The sequence below is a fragment of the Eptatretus burgeri genome, chromosome 2 (genome assembly GCF_056783735.1).
Source record: "Eptatretus burgeri isolate ZD-2024b chromosome 2, Ebu_testis_v1, whole genome shotgun sequence".
Taxonomy (NCBI): Eukaryota; Metazoa; Chordata; class Myxini; order Myxiniformes; family Myxinidae; genus Eptatretus; species Eptatretus burgeri.
In genome coordinates this window covers 95754958-95774160 of record NC_140962.1, presented here as the reverse complement: position 1 = coordinate 95774160, position 19203 = coordinate 95754958, and the positions used below count along the sequence as shown (strand labels likewise).

At 41.0% G+C, this 19203-nt stretch overlaps 1 protein-coding gene across 1 annotated transcript in view; it reads right to left on the bottom strand.

The window, feature by feature from the left end:
* Positions 1-19203, bottom strand: part of LOC147032614 (calcium-dependent secretion activator 1-like) — a 488157-nt gene that overhangs the window by 248025 nt on the left and 220929 nt on the right. Inside the window, exon 9 of the mRNA XM_085850762.1 lies at positions 3706-3845. Within this exon, the coding sequence (XP_085706888.1) occupies positions 3706-3845 (140 nt within the window). The remainder of the gene's footprint in view (positions 1-3705; positions 3846-19203) is intronic.

Sequence of the window (19203 nt, the reverse complement as noted above, 5' to 3'; positions counted from 1 at the left end):
TTCTTTCTTCTTTTTTGTCAACAAGGATGGGGTAACAAGAGAGAGAGAGAGGAGGTGAGGATGAGGACGATGATGTAAAAACACTAAGGTTTAGTTTGCAAACTAGTTTGGCAATAAAGACAAAGGCACAAACAATCGTCCGAATAGTTCAGAGATTGACAAAATTTGTAAGCATACCAGCAGGAGATGAGTGAAAACAGAAACTTTAGCAAGAGAATGATGGTTTGTCATTTTCTGAACATAGGTGTTGTCGTCTAACTACAATGTTGACAATGAGTGAATTTGTTTTGCAACATAACCAGGCATGGGGTCCTTCTCCACCCACCATTCTACCTCTCCCTATCCCCCTCCAAAGACCTCGTTTACGCCTGCAGCTAAAATAAAAATAAAAAAATTGACAGTTACAGAAAGCTTCCAACAACTGTGAAATTTACCAAGGCCTGCAAATGAGAACCCAAGAAAATGAAAAAGAAGTGTTAGGAACAACAGTCAAAATAACACAAAGGAATGGAGCCACTAATGAGATGATTGGGATGTTGATCATTTCAACAAGAGGCTTTCTCAAATGCACTTCACAAAGAGCATTAAGCTGAACTGTTATAATTTTGTAATTAATTACAAGTACGAATGATTAAAAGGCTAATGAGGCATTTGGATTACTTTCTGGGCACAGCTGGAGATATTTGCTAAAGTTTAATATTTTAAGGTGATGCAAAGGAAACCCTCTCATTAATCTCTGCCATTCTGGTAACTTAACCTTTACAATCCTGAAAGAAAAATGGGTTTGCCTGTTAGCGTTCTCATCTGAACTCCTGGCTCATGATGCAACGAACCCAGCCAGGTTCAAATCCCATATATCCTAGAACGTCCTTGCATAAATTCATGTGAAAGAACCTTGATCTTCGCTAATGTCGTTTTCCTGCAGATGATATATGTACAAGCTCCTCCATGTGCCTTGGATAAATGTAGAAAAGAAATGACACAAAACAAAACTAGTGAGTTCAAAGAACATGATACCCCATGCAAGTATATGTTGAAGTATATACTTCAAACTTAATAAAATAAGGATTTTAAAGTTCATTTTAAAAAAAAACTCCAGAAATATATTTACAAAGCCATATTGGCAGTTTTCTTCACCCCAATACTGTCCCTATCACATGCCATATAATCGATGTCTACCATGGTTCTTGAAAGTATTACTCAGGTGATTTATGTTCTCCAGTGTTCATGTTTATAATTCAATTTGAATAGGTTTAAAGGTATATAAATAAATAAATAAATCTTGGGTTTTACCACCATTCCACCCCTCCCCCCCCCCCACCGTCTATTACACCACCTTATCTAACATGTTACATTAGTTATTCCTGCCTGTTGTTTGTGTCCTTTATTATTTCGCTAAAAATAGTAAGTTTCCTATTTGGAATGATTTTCAATTGTGTTTCACTCCCAGGCAGGCACACAGAGTAAAAAAAAAAACAAATACTTTATTCCTCTCTGCGCATGTGTAATTGGGACAAACTCAGAGCCATAATCCTGTTAAATTAGAGGTTTGTTTTCCTATCTATGTTAAAAATATAACATTCAATTGAAATCAAGTTGTTCCTCGATTATAAACTGACGTTTGTAGACAGCACAGACAGACAAAGGCAACTAGTGAACCAATTGTTAAACATGTTCGGGTTAAACAGGAAATATATTTGCGCAGCTAGCAGGATAGCTTGAGAGGTATGTGTCCTGACCTCTGAGTTCTCTAGCCTGGATTTGAATCTCAACTCGGCTATAAACTGACATCCTGATGTTTCACGTGCAGTGGAATGTATCAATGTGTATGCCGTCCATCGGATGAACGTTAAGCCAAAGAACACGTTTTTCGGCACTCGATTAATCTTCTTTGTACAAACCTCAATCGTAACTTTAAAGGAATCCATCGATTACTTCCCTTTATGTTATAATCAATATGTATGCCCCCAATTGAACTCCAGGCAGCAAATTTAGTCTGTGTGCTAAAACACAATAGCCTACTCTTTTCCAGACATGCCATGGGATATTCATTGATAACCTAATTGTGGACCTGACAGCTGGATTTGCATCCCTGTCTGAAAGGACATTTTATAACGTACACATCTGAAATTTCAGTTTGCCTGTTTAGGAGATCTCATGTGCACAGCTCACAATTCTTGGATCCCAGGGTCAAATCTCATCTATTCGGATCATTTGTCCATTTTCTCCTCATCGCGTTGAAATTAATGTAAAAGTTCCGTGATGTCTCGTAATGTCATTGCCCAGCATTTGATACGTGTACACCTCCTCGATGAATGAGCCTGAGACTACAAAATGAAATTAAATAAGTATATGATTAAAAAATAAAATGAAACAAAACAACAACAACTACTATTTAACCAAATAGACAAAAGTAAACTTTCATTCCAATATCAAGCTAAGGGTCTTGACCTTCAGTCATTTAAATGAGATTAAAAGAAAAAAAAAATCAACTAGCACCAAGCTTTCACCCCCTGCTTGCAATCATTAAAGGTGTGTGCTCACACCTTGCGCACTGTTTGCTCAGGATCCATGCGAGGGACAAGTATTCACTTCACCTGCAATTTGTTGAGACCAACACCTTGGATATTTGAGCAAAGCTGATACAAGTCAAGCTAAACCCTTAAAGAAGGTGACATTAGCACAAGGCAAATGAATTCTCTCCTACAAATCGACTCCTGTTGAAATGTAATCACCCACTAAACTGCTTTGCCGATCTTGCGTTCCAAGTCACGATCAAGGGTGAAATGGCATTGACATATGCTTGCATCGACTGCCCCTTGTGAATTGCATATTTCTTTAGCAACTCAATTTGGTTTTCTTGTGGGACCAATCAATCGCCTCTTCCATAAAAATAGACGAGAATAACGTGCTTCCTTTATATAAAAGAAATGGTTGTTTATGTGAATGCCCAAACAGCCATATATTGTGTTGTTGGTACTGAGGTAGCACACTGACCTTTGGGTTGTCTAATCTGGGTTCATTTTCTTTATCAGACTATAAACTGCAGCCCTGATGTTTCGCGGGCAGGACATTGCATATACGAGTGTGCCGCCGTCCCTCGTATGGACGTCAAGCAGTGTCTCTCATCTGTGAGAATTCACTGGGTGAGCCGTTATAGATCGCAAATTATTTATTTTCAAAAAGGAGTAGGCCAATGTGTGCCGACACCCTGGCCAAATTGCAAATTTCTGCCATGACTAGTAGTGGATAAAAGCAATGGCAAAGTATTTTTGGAGAAGAGAGAGGAAGAGGGAGTCAACTCAATAGTGAGTACTGGTAATCAATCAAAGAGCAATGCTGTGGGTCAACTGAAGACAATGGAGATATTAACGAGGTAAACCGGTAGGAATTGAAATGCAGGGATTGCTTTGAGATGTTATTGTATGACGAATCCACTTTACTGTCCCTTGTTCTGAGATCTACATGTTGCAAATGTTGGGTTACTTATGACAAAATCACTAAATATAATTGGACATCAACAATGCAAGTTCAAGTCAAAAGTGGAGCAGGAAAATTACTATGTGGAATTAAATACCCTGAATCTCTTTGTAGTTGCGTCAAAGAACAGAAAGAGATTCTGAAAAGTGAAGTCTATCAATTAACAAAAGGGCACGTGCACATATTAATACACAATGTGACCAAGCAAGGGAGGAAGACCCTTACCCGCAATGCTTTAAATTCTGTGGTTTGTCCATCCGGATGGCGAGACGGATGCGAAGATCCTGGTCGGGACTGTTTTTTGGCACGACCATCTTATGCCAGTCGGCTGATCGGCTGCTGGTTGGGGTGGGGCGCAGTACCACCTAAGGGGAACACAGACATTGAACTATGGAACTTCAGCAGGTAATGGAGTTGAACTCAGACCATGCAGCTCATTCAGCATGAGAACAACTAGTTATGAAACCATGGGAAGGACACAACATCGATAGAATAGTACAATTTTGACATAACCTTCCACCCCACCCCCAACCACCATCCTCCCCCAAAGCCCCTCCATTTTTTTGTTTTTATCCATTCCAATCAATTCACATTGTTTTTTCCTTCTTTGAATTTCATTTTCTCCAGCTCTAACCACCTGAAAATACATTCACCATCCCCACATCGCAATGCAGAAAATGTGGGTTCCACCGAATCAGGGATAAAAAGACAGTCTCAAAATTCAAGAAAACCAGAAACACGACTAAATTTTACACTTGGTCGGGATTGTGTTTTCAACACTTTTTAAAGAAAGGCGAGCACAAGCGGCAAGCGACTTTAACAGTATTGCAGAGCAAACAACTCGCACTGCAAACACTGCAAAAAGGACAGAAATACATACATTTTTAAATGAAGATAAAAGGAAGCACACTCAAAGATCTTTTTCAAGTAAACAGATCATTTTCCGTGAAGCAGAAGTTACAAAAGATAAGTATTAAATCAAAATTGACTGATTATATCAATCAACATGGACGTGACACCTACTGTATTTGATGGACCAAATGGCCTTTTCTTGTAATAAATGTTTCACAACATTTGGATTCTTTCCTTGCACCCTGTCCTCCTTACGTCATTTTCAGAGCATGTACTTCGTCTTTGCCCAACTCATTCCTGAACTAGCTGGCTCAGCTTGACATCTGACTAAAATTGGCAGGACTTTATTCAGGATTCTGGTGATAACTCACCTATTGTTTGTCGAAAGACACTGTGGCATTTTTAACGTCCATCAGCCAATGTTAACAGACAAAATCCAGCTGAACGACAATCAGATGGACGGTACACTTTTGCGATGCGACACCAAGCCTGTGAAGTACCAATCCGATGGTTTATCGTCGGGTCAAAAATTGAACACGCCGAAATGGCTCGAAGGTAAATGTACTACACCTGAACAATCCTGTTTTATTTTCTTTTTTCAATCCAGACCAATTTTTACCTTCCACTGGCCTCATATAAAGCACATATGTATTTTCAGTTGTTGCAACCTCGTCACAACATCAGTGTGCAATCTTAAACATAGTTGTCAATCCAAACAGTCAGCTGATGTTTTCAACCACTTAACAGTTTACAAATTAAAGGTTGTTCTCTGAAGGAACTTACCAAACTGTGTTGAGAAGAAGAAAATGAAGACGAAGACGAAGACGAAGAAAAACTCATTTATTCAATCTGTAGCACCAATGATTCTCCATTCGAAAAAAAGGTGCCGAATCCGTTTCCAAAAAAACTAAATTCCTTTTTAGAAAATAAATTGTTTTGTGTCACCAATGGCAAAACACATATATTTGTATACTTGGATCGAAATAAAAAATACAATTTTCCTCAAGTCTGTGAACCTCAAACCCTCCAAGGCGCCCCTGGACGGTGAATTTGGCCGCCAGAGTGACACGGAAACACGGGGAACAAAGAATTCAAAATTGAATTATAAACGGAAGTTGGGAAAAAGATGGAAACCGGAAAAATATGGAAACGTGGCAATTTAAACTAAATTAATCATGACTCGAGAAGAACCCATCTTCACCGACGGGTTGATTTCCTGAGAATTACGGACGGGATGAGCAAGAACGGTGAGGCAAAATAGGTGTGCACAATTTTCTGAATGTATTTTTGATTCATGATGCAAAGACAAAAATAGTGTTGCAAGTGTTTCTTTTGAGGTTTTTGAAAATTATTTTTGGCAAATCTCATCTGTATTTCGACAAATATTTTTTTAATCGCAAAAAAAACAAAGGTTCTCCAAAGTTACATGCATGCGCATGTGATGACCACCGTTTTGCTTTTGCTGACGATCATATTTCCAGGGAATATTTTCACCTGGTTTTCAACAAAGTGGGGCAACTTTCAAATCAAATTTCACTTTGATGGCTCTCCAGAGATTGTCAGGTGGCATTTCATTCAGCAATTAGTGCGAGCAATCGAGATCTAGATTCACAGCGACTCGTCCGAAGCAGCTGCGATTGACATGAGCGGAGCATTGGCTGTGCTTGCAGTCTGGGTAAGAAGGTATAGACAGTACCCCCAGTGCATCGAAATGCTGCGTTTTTCTTTTTACCACTTTTCGTAATTATACTGTGGGAATCAAGTCTGAAGACAAGCACACACATAAAATCAGACAATGTAATGAATATTTAATTTGTAATTAGAACGAATCTCGACTTTTCTTCTGTATTTACTACATTCTGTTTCCCCCCCCCCCCCCCCGTGTCAGATTCGGTTTTCCGTTTCAAGTCATGGATTCCATGAATTCCATTCGTTTTTCACGATTGCGGAAAATCACCGGCACCAAATTTATCCAACCAATATTTAAAATGAAAACAAATTAAATGCTGAACTGAAGATGACAGGCATGTAAAGAAAAAGGAGCAATCTTATAATGTGTAGAAAAGAATGATTTCAATGCTCCCTTAGTTTTTAAAATATACTTAAAAAAAACACTTAGTGATAAATGGCACAAGAATAGGTTAAATTGTATTTGGTTGACTTATGTGGTCAGAAAGCAGTGAGGTGAATCACCACCACCCCACAGTGTGGCTTGTCATGAAGGTGTGAAAATCCCAGCACGGTGTAAGACGTGCAACTCCAACACCTGCTGCGGCAGTGTGAACACCTATTTTGCCTCACAAAATGCCTGAACTTGTGCGTTTTGGGCTTTAATGCACCAAAAAAAGAAAGAAAATGCAGCAAATTAGTTTTCTCAGATTTTCAGAGCCAGCTCAACACCAGGGAGCCTGTAAGTGCAGAATAGCAAGGTCTGTGTTTATGCAGAGGTAGTACCACAAGGGTTGAGTCTCACTGAACAAATAGCACATTTTGTTTGATGAAATTTCTTCTCGTATATCATTGCTTTTATTTATTTATTTATTTATTCGTTTTCTGTTCTTTTGCTATTTCTTTTAAATCGATATTAATATTCTTCAAAGATTATTGGTTAAATGAACACCGACACCACTGGCATTATCAAATGAAATGTACGCACAAGTTAAGGTTTTCAGTTTCCGGTTCAAAGTCAATGGGCAGCATATCTGTGTACCTCAAGTTCGATCAGAAGCACGAATCTATAAGGATATAGGCCAGTCAGGCTTCTTCCCATCATAGGCAAAATGATGGAAATGAAAATTGATGCAGATCTCAACTCATCTGTTCTCCAGACGAGTTGAGAACTCTGATTTCCTATCATCAGTTTGGCTTCTGTCCAGGTCATTCCACCCTGAAAATGCTGCTCCTCCCACATCAACAATGGAGAAACATACACAATCTCAATCAAGAGGACAAGACGATTTTCCTTGACATTGTCCATGCAATCAATGCAGTCTGAATACCATTCTGCTTTCCAAACTGTCAGCTAATGATAACCATCATGAGGTTGGCGTCACTTAAGCATACATTGTGGAACTAATTCTGTTATTGCTCTACAGCAGTGACCTCTCTTCTTCACTGAAAAATCCATTCCATCTATTTGAATCTCATTCCATCCTGTGCCATTTTTACCCCTCTGGCAAGCAAGCTGCGACAGCATCCTCTTGACCAATCTGAAAACAAGCAAATTATCATCTCCACTTGAAACATATATTTTAAGGCAGGAGAAACAAATATTTTCATCTTATCCTTCCATTATGACCAACTGGCAAATGCTCGATGAATTTCTGTAATCAGCCTCTAGGAATGAGACAGTGTCGAGAGGTTTTGGGCCTCAACCTTTCTTCAGTGATTAATATCACCAAGTTGGCCTTCAAATCTGGCCACCACTTTGAGATTCTCTACATGCCCAATTCCTTCCTTGAGATCCTTTATCCCATCATAGTATAAAAGGCCTTCATCTGACATGCCATGGGATATAGCTCCTCCCTGTCGATGAATGCTGCTACTTCCCATCTTACCCAATTCAGGCTATTGGCTCGATGGCCCTATGTCTTCTTAGAACCCTCTGTGTCTTTGGTGTTCGGCCCTCTGCATCATCATCTTGTCACAAGTTGCTGAGCTGCAAAGTCTCCTTCTTGCTCACCAAAGGCTGTCTGGTGACTTTGCAGACTTTTCTCATCTTGTGTTGTTTGTTTCTTCCCCTTCCTCCTGGATTTCAAGGTCTGCTACCCACCTCTAACTCATGGTCTCTCTTATTCAAACCACCGAGCTTAACTATACCTGCTGAAACCCTGTCCCCCTGCAATTAATATTCTGTGCACAAACCCCATTTTTAGAATTAACAGCCACATCCCTTTATTTTGGTTTAAATATTCAAAGTATTCCCAAGGTTAGTGTTGGCTCTAAGCCAAGCATAGTGGGAGATATATATATATGGGTATGAAAAGCAGTGTGGCAGGCAGCAAGTTATCAAGAGTGCAGGTGCTAAGGGCAGGGTGTGAGTAAGTTAATAAGTGACCCTTAGGGGCAATTCCAGCTATTCTATCTGTGCTACAGTCAAGCCCCAATAGCAGAGTCCATGGAGAGCCCCAACACCTGCCTAATTGAGGCCAGCCGTTCAAGTTCCTTTACTTTCTGCGCAACCAACTTGGTGCAAAATCTCCATTTATTCGAACTGATCAAACAATGGAAGCAACATAAATTCACACAAAAATGGTTTCTCGCAGTGCTGTGGGGATGGGAATACAACTGTGCAACAGAAACAAATAGTTGATTTGCCTCTGCTTTTACTTAAGTTTCAAAAACACTTTGCCAATTATCAGCACCTCAATGCAGGATTAGAAAGCAAATACTATTTGGCTGTCGGTTTAAACTTTGAACTCACAAGTGAGCAGAAACACTACCAATTTGGGGTGGAGGCTTGCAATGTAGAGATTTGATTTGAGTAGATCAATATCCCTGCATGCCTGGTGTTGGCTTAATGATTAGGGTGGTGGGCTTGGGATCTGAGGATCCTGAGTTCAAATCCCCCTTGGCTGTTGAATTGATACCAGGTGGGGTTGACTCTGCCTGTCATCTGCATGTCATCATATATCGACACCTGGTGAAGGAGGCCTGGTGAACAGGCCAGGCCTGGACTTGTATGCTGGACCCTGTGAGAAACCAGCTGAAACCCACCATCGACCTGACGGTCTGGTGAAGTCGACCTCGCGGGGTCTGAACGCACGGAGGCGGCGTGCGTGGGCGGTGCAACAAAGGAGGACGAGCGCCATCTTGCCACGCGGCATGCTCGAGCTTGGGGCTCGAATCCGTGGACGTCGGCTTGTTACAAGCGACATTCGTGCTTTTGACACTTTCCTCTCGTACATGAAACATCACCAAGTACTCTGTCTTGTCTGCATGCAGTCTATGTCTTGTCTGCATGTCATTTAAGGCTCATCTCGGTAGGGACCCCTTCGAAACCAATAATCCGTATCTCCCTAGTGAGGAACGGGTTATAGATTAATCAAAACATTGTCGTGAATATTTTGCTTGTGTTGTCTTCCCCGATGTTCCCCAATGAATCTGGCTGATTCGTATGAAGTTGCCGCTTTGAGTCAATTCGTGCCGCGCTGAGAAACAATTCGCTCGATTGGTATATAAAACCAAAATGGTTACAGACTGGCAGAAAATGCTCGGTATCTGACAAAACCAGTCTGTAACCGGGGTCTATTTCCCCAACTGGTAAGATCCAGGGGTACGTTGGTATCGCGATTGAAGACACGTGACCCGAGGCCTGTGCCGAGCCAGCTGGCGTTATAACCCCAGAGAAGGCGGTGGTGAGGGTGGCACCGAATCTGTAACATTTGGCTATCAAGAGTCGGATGCGAATCCCACCACTGCTGAATCCTTAACAAAATATATATATATATATATATATATATATATATATATATATATATATTATATATACACACATATATATATATATATATATATATATATATATATATATATATATATATATATATATATATATATATATATATATATATATACACATATATAGGAGGTGTGTTCAAAAAGTATCCAACCTTAATTTTTCGTGCGTAAACAAATGAAGCGAGGGAGGCGTGGTTTGGTGCACGTATGTAGGCGATCTTAATTCGTATGCGTGAATATTTTCCCGCCTGCAGAAGCTGTCAGTCGCCGACAGACCGCCGATGAGTGAGGAAGTGTAAGTGAGCGCCGTCGGATTTTCGTTTTTGACAAAATGACGGAAAAACTTGAACAACGCTACTGCATCAAAGTTTGTGTAAAGCTTGGCGATTCCCAAGTGGAAACGATCCGCAAGATTCAACAGGCCTTCGGGAACGAAGCAATGGGCACCACACAGATAAGAATGGTACAACCGCTTCAAAGATGGTCGCACATCAGTGGAAAGTGAAGCACGTTCTGGTTGGCCCTCAACATCCCGAAATGAAATGAGATCGTGCACCAAACCACGCCTCCTGAGCTTCATTTATTTACGCATGAAAAATTAAGGTTGGATACTTTTTGAACACACCTCGTGTGTATGTATATATATATATATATATATATATATATATATATATATATATATATATATATATATATACATATATATATATATGTATATATATATATATATATATACAGGGTGTCCATAAAGTCTCTTTACAATTTAAAAAATGTATTACTATATATTATAAATAATATATATATATATATATATATATATATATATAAATAAATAATAAAAAATATATATGTATATATATTGTTGCGGTTCTCAGAACCGCGTGCATACAACAGATAGGTGTCCCGAAGACAGTTATCCCATTATTGTACGTGTAGATAGTCCCCTACCTTTTGTCTCGCGAGACAACCAGCAGTGTGTTGCGATGGTCTAATAGTTAGGGTTAATAAATCATTTTCCCTTTCTTTTCATTTCCACTCTTCTCTTCTTTTCTTTCCTGGGATAAATCAGTCACGAACGTTTTAGCAGCAAGGTGGGGGAGCTGCACCAACGTCCTCCCGAAACCCGACATGTGCGGTGAGTCATGTACGCTTTAGCAGTAAGGTGGGTGGCTGCACCAACATCCACCCGAAACCCGGCCCAAGCTGGCGGACCACGTGTGGGGTCGGGGCCAATCAAAGCGCCCGATTCGGGCAATGACATCAAATTCGGCATGATCCTCTCCCCCGAGCTTTGGGCTCTATAAAAGACGGAGAAGCTCCTCCATTTTGTGTGTGTGATTCGGAGTGGTGTTTTCACGTGGTGTGTTCCTGCTTCTTGACTCCGCCCACGTCTCGCCTTGACGAACCGCCTCCTTCTTCTAGTCTCTGCGCACTACTCTAACCTCGCACTCAGGACTCCGCACTTCTCCACTCAAGCTCCTCCTTCAGAATACAGGCTCCACACGTATGACTTGGGCCAGAGACAACGCGACTACTGTCGGTACTGCACCACGGAGCATCCCATCCCTCGAAACGCCCAGGTACTGAGAGCATAACGTCAACCCCCTCCCTCCCTGGCTGCAAAAGTCCCTCCTCATTGGGGTTTCTTCTTCTGTATGTGTCTGAGTGTGCTGGCACCTGTCTGTTAAGTAAGTCTGTGGAAGTGCATTATTGTTGTAACTGTTATTAATCTCACGTCAAGTCTGCACTGTCTGCTTTCGTAAGTTGCTTGTATTATTGTCGCACCCCACACCTCTCTCCTCTTTCCCTGCGTTACAAACCTGATAAATCCTTGTCGTACCACATACTTTTCCTCGCTTGCCTGTTAATAAATAATTATCATTAGGAATGTTCCCAGCTTGCCGTTGTCTTTTCTCTCATTGGTCCAGCATGGTTCGAATCTAAGTTTAGACGGGTCTTTATTACCAACGATCCGTTCCTTCTCGCCAGTACGTCCTTGGCAGTGTCGCTTGGCTGCATCGATTCCGGAGAAGTGATCTGATCCGGTTCGGACAAGGCGCACCGAGGGCATGGTTCCCCGGTAATCAAACCACGTGGTTAATTCGGTAACCCGATTCCATAGACGGGAGGACCCTAGGTCACGCGGTTGAGTTATTGGCGTCCACGGTTGGTTAAGCGACCCGCCACGTCACGGAATTATCCGTGAGCGACGGCTTACATTTCCGGGGAGTCTGGTGGGAATCGACATTGCTTTCCCACACCTACTGGTCTTCTCACCCGACCACGCCGGCCCACAACAATATATATATATATATATATATATATATATATATATATATATATATATATATATATATTTATATCCATATAAACAAAAGAGTGAGTTGTTTCTCACTGTGACTGTGTGTGTGTGTGTGTGTGTGTGTGTGTGTGTGTGTGTGTGTGTGTGTGTGTGTGTGTGTGTGTGTGTGTGTGTGTGTGTGTGTGTGTGTGTGTGTGTGTGTGTGTGTCTCATGTTTTTTCAATTATTTATCAAATTTATGTTAAAACAAGAGATAATGGTGTTTTGGGTGATCGAGCGTCGCTTGACAACGAAGCACCACCTCCTCGTCTGTGAAAGAGGCTGAAGTTGGCTTTATGCCTTGGCTCTTCCGTGCCTCACGTTCCAAGGTAAATTATTTGTCGGGAATCAAACGAAGAGGATTTTAGAATTTACATTCTGTATGCAGAATGGAAACGAATAAACAAAAGGCCCACAGTCACCACGAGACGACACTGAGTGTAAGTAGTCTCCTCACTTATTGTGTATGATAAATAAGGAAATGAGGCCACTTGCCCCATCATTGCCATGGTACACTCCTGGGTTAATCTCTTCTACCTTTTTAAACATCAATCATCTTGATGGTTTACTAAAGTATATTTAAACTGATCTTGATCTTGTGATCCAACTTATATTTTAATAATATTTGAATGCAGATTCTAATCACAGCACGAAGCAACGACATGAAAATATCTGACTATCTGAGAAAGGACACACACACACACACACACACACACACACACACACACACACACACACACACACACACACACACACACACACACACACACACACACACACACACACACACACACACACACACACTTTAAATGTGAACTGGAACAATTGTGGAAAGCTATTTATGAAGACTGAGAATAACACAATAAGGAGGCAGAATGGATCCGAAAACTGGAGGAGAAGAAGCAACATCTCGAGGAAATTCCCCCAGTTATAACTGATGCAGAAGAGAAAAGACAATAACTTGCAAATATGGCAAACTTCAAAAGCTCAGATGGGATCCAAAACTTCTGGCTAAAACAATTTGATGCTCTTCGGGTTCACGCCACTCAAGCATTCAATGAACTTATCCAAGGGGATCAGGAAATGAATGAATGGCCCACAGAAGGTAACACCTTCCTCATCCCAAAATCTGAAGAGACCCAATGCCCTCACAAATACCGGCCAATAACCTGTCTACCAACAATGTGCAAACTTTTAACAGGAATCATCACAGAAACGATGTACCACCAACTATCATAACAAGGAGGCCGCGAGGTAGAACAAAAGGGATGCAAGGGAGGATGTTATGGAACAATAGACCACTTACTACTAAACAAGGCCATACTCGAAAACTGCAATACTGGAAGAACCAAATTATGCACAGCCTGGATTGACTATAAAAAAAACAGCTTTTGATAGTGTCCCACATTCATGGATGATAAAATGCATGCAAATGTACAAGATAAATTCCCAAATAATCAATATAATTGAGAAAGCCATGGATCTATGGAATACCACACAAATTCTGCAGCACTTGGAAGGAAAGATCGAAATACCAGGAGTGAAGATGACATGGGATCTTTCAAGGAGACAGTCTTTTCCCCCCTTCCTGTTTTCCCTGGCTGTGGATCCACTAAGTAACCTCATTCATGAGCAAGGACAATATTATCATTATTTTTGTTATTTATTTTGTAAAAAGAACGCCATGCCGTGGAAGGACCGGGTAAGCTGGCCTACACACCTTAAGATGGCGTGCATTTAAAACATCGGAATTCTTCCTGGTTCTTTGTAGTTAATCAGCCAAATGAACTCCACAAAAAACATCTCTCACTCTCACACACACACACACACACACACACACACACACACACACACACACACACACACACACACACACACACACACACACACACACACACACACACACACACACACACACACACACACACACACACACACACACACACACATTTATCCATTATAATTGAGTCTTAAAGGGTCCATAGGGTCATAGGGGTCTCGTGGATCTTTTGATTCATCAGGGTCCTTTTGGCCCTCTTTGTCTTATGGGTCTTTTGGGCCTACGGGGTATTTTGGGTCGTTGGGGACTTTGGGTGATCTGGGTATTTTGGGTCCTCGGATTCTCAGGGTCTTTTGGGTGTTCAGGGTCGTTTGGGTCTTCTGGATCTTCGGAGACTTTCAGGTCATCTGGGTCTTTTGTGTCTTTTTGGTCTTCTGGGTCCTTGGGGTGTTTTGGGTCCTCTTGGTCCTCAGGGAGTTTTGGGTCATCTGGGTCTATGGGTTTTTGGGGTCTTAAAGGTCAAAGAGGTTTCAGTTAACTAAAGGGTCAAAAGGGTCCATTTTTCAGAGAAACACCATGTGTTCGGTTCTTCTTCTTCATTTTTTTACAGATGGAAGGACTGACGAATGGAAATAATCAAATATTGAAGCGGCTTCACCACTTAGAAATCAGTGCATCCCAAGAATTACCTGCTGAGACGAGAAGGAGGTAGCGGTCTGATGGAACTCAACCAAGTGCGCAGCATGACATCTGTCAAACTGGCTGAATAAGTGAAAAATTCAACAGATGGCAGAATTCACCTTGTATACCAACACGAAGACAGCAAGCCAGAGATGGTATCCCAAAACCCACCTCACAAAAAATTCCCAAAGACAGGGGCAAATGGAAGATGTCACGCATTAAACCGAAACAGCAATTAATACAGGTCCAATGATAGGTAAACAGACAAAATAAAAATATAACGTGAAATATCAACAGATATACACCGACAACTGGGAGAACAACAAAGGAACAGGAAGATGTAAAAAAAAAAAAGAGTTGGACAGATTGGGCATCGACAAAGAAGGCTCATTGGAATGGCTAAGAAGAGGTCAGCTCAACTGGGATGGAGAAGAAATCATTATCAATTCCCAAGACCAGGGACACTATACGAAAGGTTTTCAGAAAATGGCAGGACTGAGTCAATCGGATAAGTATAGGTTCTTCAAGGTAGGAACAGAAAGTATGAGCCACCTACTATTGGGATGTAAAAAACTCATGTCAGAACAGCTGTACACACAAAGGCACAACAAGGTACAGTATGTAAAGTAATCCACCAACACATTTGCAGAAATTTCAATATCCCAGTCCCAGAAAACTCATGGAAACATGAACCAAGAGCAATCATTGACAACAAGGAAGTAATGCTCACGTACAACCTAATGATCCCATCGAGCGTGAACACAGAAAACAAAGCATTATGACCGGATATACAGGTATCCCCTGCTTATTGAAAGTTCGCATTGCAAAGGTTCACGACAACGAACGTTTTCATTTCGGTCGATTCATTGCTTAACAAAGGTCTTCATTCGCCACAACGAAGGAACCAAACTGTCACAGTGTCATGGTGATTGCGCAATGTCACTTTTGTAGCATAGTGATGATAAGTATGATATGTTTTTCCACCGATTAACTATTCGATGGGGGGATTCACTTTTCAGAAGTCTTGGGAATAATTAACTTTTCCGAATGAAAGGGTTAAAAAATAACCATCCCCTCCACCACCTCCACCACCTCCACCACCTCCCGCCGTCGTATGAAAACGTGGAATCAAGATTGTTTTGGGGAGTGCAACAACTAAACTAACTTTAATATGAAATAATTAAAGTCGAGAAACAAACGAAGAACTGGAGAAAACTTAAATAACTGAAAAATACTACAGAGTCCCGGGAGCGATAAGCTCCACCTGCCACGCGGAAACATCTTTTGTTTCATCTCGCACAACCTGGCCCCAGAATCAGTCTGGATCCTCTATGATGGACCCTCTCAATGGTAGCTCTATCCTTCCTTAAGGCCCGGTCACACCTTGACGTTTTAGCCAACGTATGCCGATTTTTGATTTTTTTTCTAAAACGCTGGCACACGTTGAATACGTTATGGTTAAGTTTTGATAACATTGAGAGCATGCTGAAAAACACTGCCATACATCGCTGTACGCTGGCTTTAAACGTTGTACTTTTTGGTTGTCCTCAAATTTTTTCATGCTTGAAATTTCACGACGTATGCCGGCGTTTGACTCACACGTTCCGCTACGCTGGCCACAGGTTGTATGCACGGTCTGCAATCATTGACAGACGTCAACACATGCTACTTGTAAGTTAATCATAAGTTGAGACACGCCGAGGTAATGTTTAGCGTACCCGAAACTTATTTCTAACCTATGATTAACGTGTTGTTGGCACGTTACGCGATCGTTGCCACACATCGACAGACGTTACTTTTAAGTTACTATTAGGCTGAAAGACGTCGGTATAATGGATCGTCCTTGCGTCAGCATCCACGGCCACGGCCAGGACACTTATTTGCAGCATTCTTCAAACTTTTCTTCGGCATGACGAGGATGTTCACACTTCGATGTCTAGCTTGGCTATGATTCCAATTGTCCATCGGCAGCGTCTATTTAAAATAGTCGAGTTTGAGCGTTTTAACACGTTCAGAAGAAACGCTTCAAATTTCAAAACCCCAGCGTCAAAAAACAAAGGCGAGTGACACAATTTAAATCGTTCATTGTAAACAATGAAAATAGCTGAGTGGTACCGTTTAAAAGTCGTTGAGTGTAAAAAAAATCCAATTGTTGAGCGCAAGCGTCTACTTTCAATAGTGGAGTTGCAGCCATTTAAATCGTTGAGTTTATCATTTAAATCATTAAATCGTTAAACGCAAGGACGATCCATCATAACCCACACCCTCCCCCTCACACTCACCTACTACTGCCAACATGAACAAACTACTACTAATACTAATACTAATACTGATACTGATACTGTTACTGCTGACATGGACATCGACTCAAAAAGGAACTCGAAAACACTGTTGGGTTCCCCTTTTATGAGCAGCATTTTTATATACCAATTCCCAAAACCGCTGGGAACACGTCTTTATATGGCAGTTGTAAGCTAGAAACACGTAAATTTATTTTTTTTGTCGACCGGAAGACGTCATTGGAATATGTCTACATACGTCGATGTGTGTTGGGACTACGTAAAGAATTGGTTCAAAGCACGTCAAACATAAGTTAGAAATAAGTTTCGCGTAAAAAAGACATTACCGCGACGTGTTTTGACTTATGAGTAGCTTATAAGTAGCGTTTGTGGACGTGTGTAAGCGTCCACATATCGTGTGTAAAACTTATCCCCATCGCATGCGGAACGTGTGTCATACGCCGAGTACGTCGTAAAATTTTGAACATGTTTAAAATTTCTTGACGTACTCTACTTACTACGACGTATGATAGCGTATTTAGCGTTCTACTCACGTATACCAAACTTACTCATACCGTATTTGACGTGCCCCAACGTTTTAGACACATTTTTATTAGGTCGGCATACGCTGGCAAGATCGCCAAGGTGTGACCGCGATGTTGACACTTCCATTTCTACGGCAGTTATGATTCGAATCGTTGTGCGTCAGCCTTTTAATAGGCTACGTCACGACATCGTCGGCGATGCGTGCAACGCGCTATGCCGAAGTTAGACTATCGTTGGGCATAGGTTGTGTAGGCCGACAACAGGTTCAGCATTCGTTGGTATAAGTTATCTATAACACAACGAAACGTTCTGTGTCCGTTACTAATATGTTATACATAAGACCAAGTCGCTATGAATACGTCCGAATCTTTAAAAAAAAACATCAAAAGGTCAACGTAAGCCAGCGTTTTACATACATTTTAATACGTTGCCATCGCTGGCTAAAACGTCAAGGTGTGACCGGACCTTAAGGCCCAGTCACACCTTGACGATTTAGCCAGCTTATGCCGATTTTTGGAAAATTTGTCTTAAACGCTGGTACACGTCGAATACATTATGGGTAAGTTTTGATAACATTGAGAGCACGCTGAAAAACACTGCCATACGTCGTTGTACGCTGGCTTTAAACGTTGAACTTTTGGGTTTTCCTCGAATTTTTTCATGCTTGAAATTTTACGACGTATGCCGGCGTATTACTCACACGTTCCGCTACGCTGGCCATAAGTTGTAGGCACGTTATGCGATCGTTGACACACGTTGAAACACGTTACTTGTAAGTTACTCTTAAGTCGAAACACGTCGAGGTAATGTTTAGCATACCCGAAACTTATTTATAACCTATGAGTAACGTTTTGTAAGCACGCTACACGAACGTTGTTCACACTTTGCAACACGTTACTTGAAACTACTACTACTACTACTACTACTACTACTACTACTACTACTACTACTACTACTACTACTACTACTACTACTACCAACATAGACATCAGTAAATTCTCTCCAACTACTACTACTAACATCGACATCACTAAATTCTCTCCAACTACTACTATTACTACTACTACCAACATCGACATCACTAAATTCTCTCGAACTACTACTACTGATACTACTACTACTACTAACATCGACATCACTAAATTCTCTCGAACTACTACTACTAACATCGACATCACTAAATTCTCTCGAACTACTACTGCAACTACTACTGTTACTACTAATACTACTACTCCTAACATTGACAACACTAAATTCTCTCGAACTACTATTACTACCAACATCGACATCACTAAATTCTCTCGAACTACTACTACTACTGCTATTAACATCGACATCACTAAATTCTCTTGAACTACTACTACTACTACTACGAACATCGACATCACTAAATTCTCTCAAACTACTACTTATACTACTACTACTACTACTACTACTACTACTACTACTACTACTACTACTACAACTAATACTAACATTGACAACATTAAATTCTCTCGAACTACTACTACTACTACTACTACTACTACTGCTACTGCCATTGACATCTACTCAACATGGAGTCTGGAACACTGACAGGTTCCTCTTGTGAAGCCCATTTGTATATACCAATTCCCCTAAACGCTGCCAATACGCCATTATACGGTAGAAGTAAGTTAGAAACACATTCAGTAAGTTCTGTGGTCGTCCGGAAGACATCAATCAAATTCGTCCACATACGCCAATGTGCGATTGAGATACGTTACACATAGGTTCAAAGCACGCTACTCATAGGTTCAAAGCAC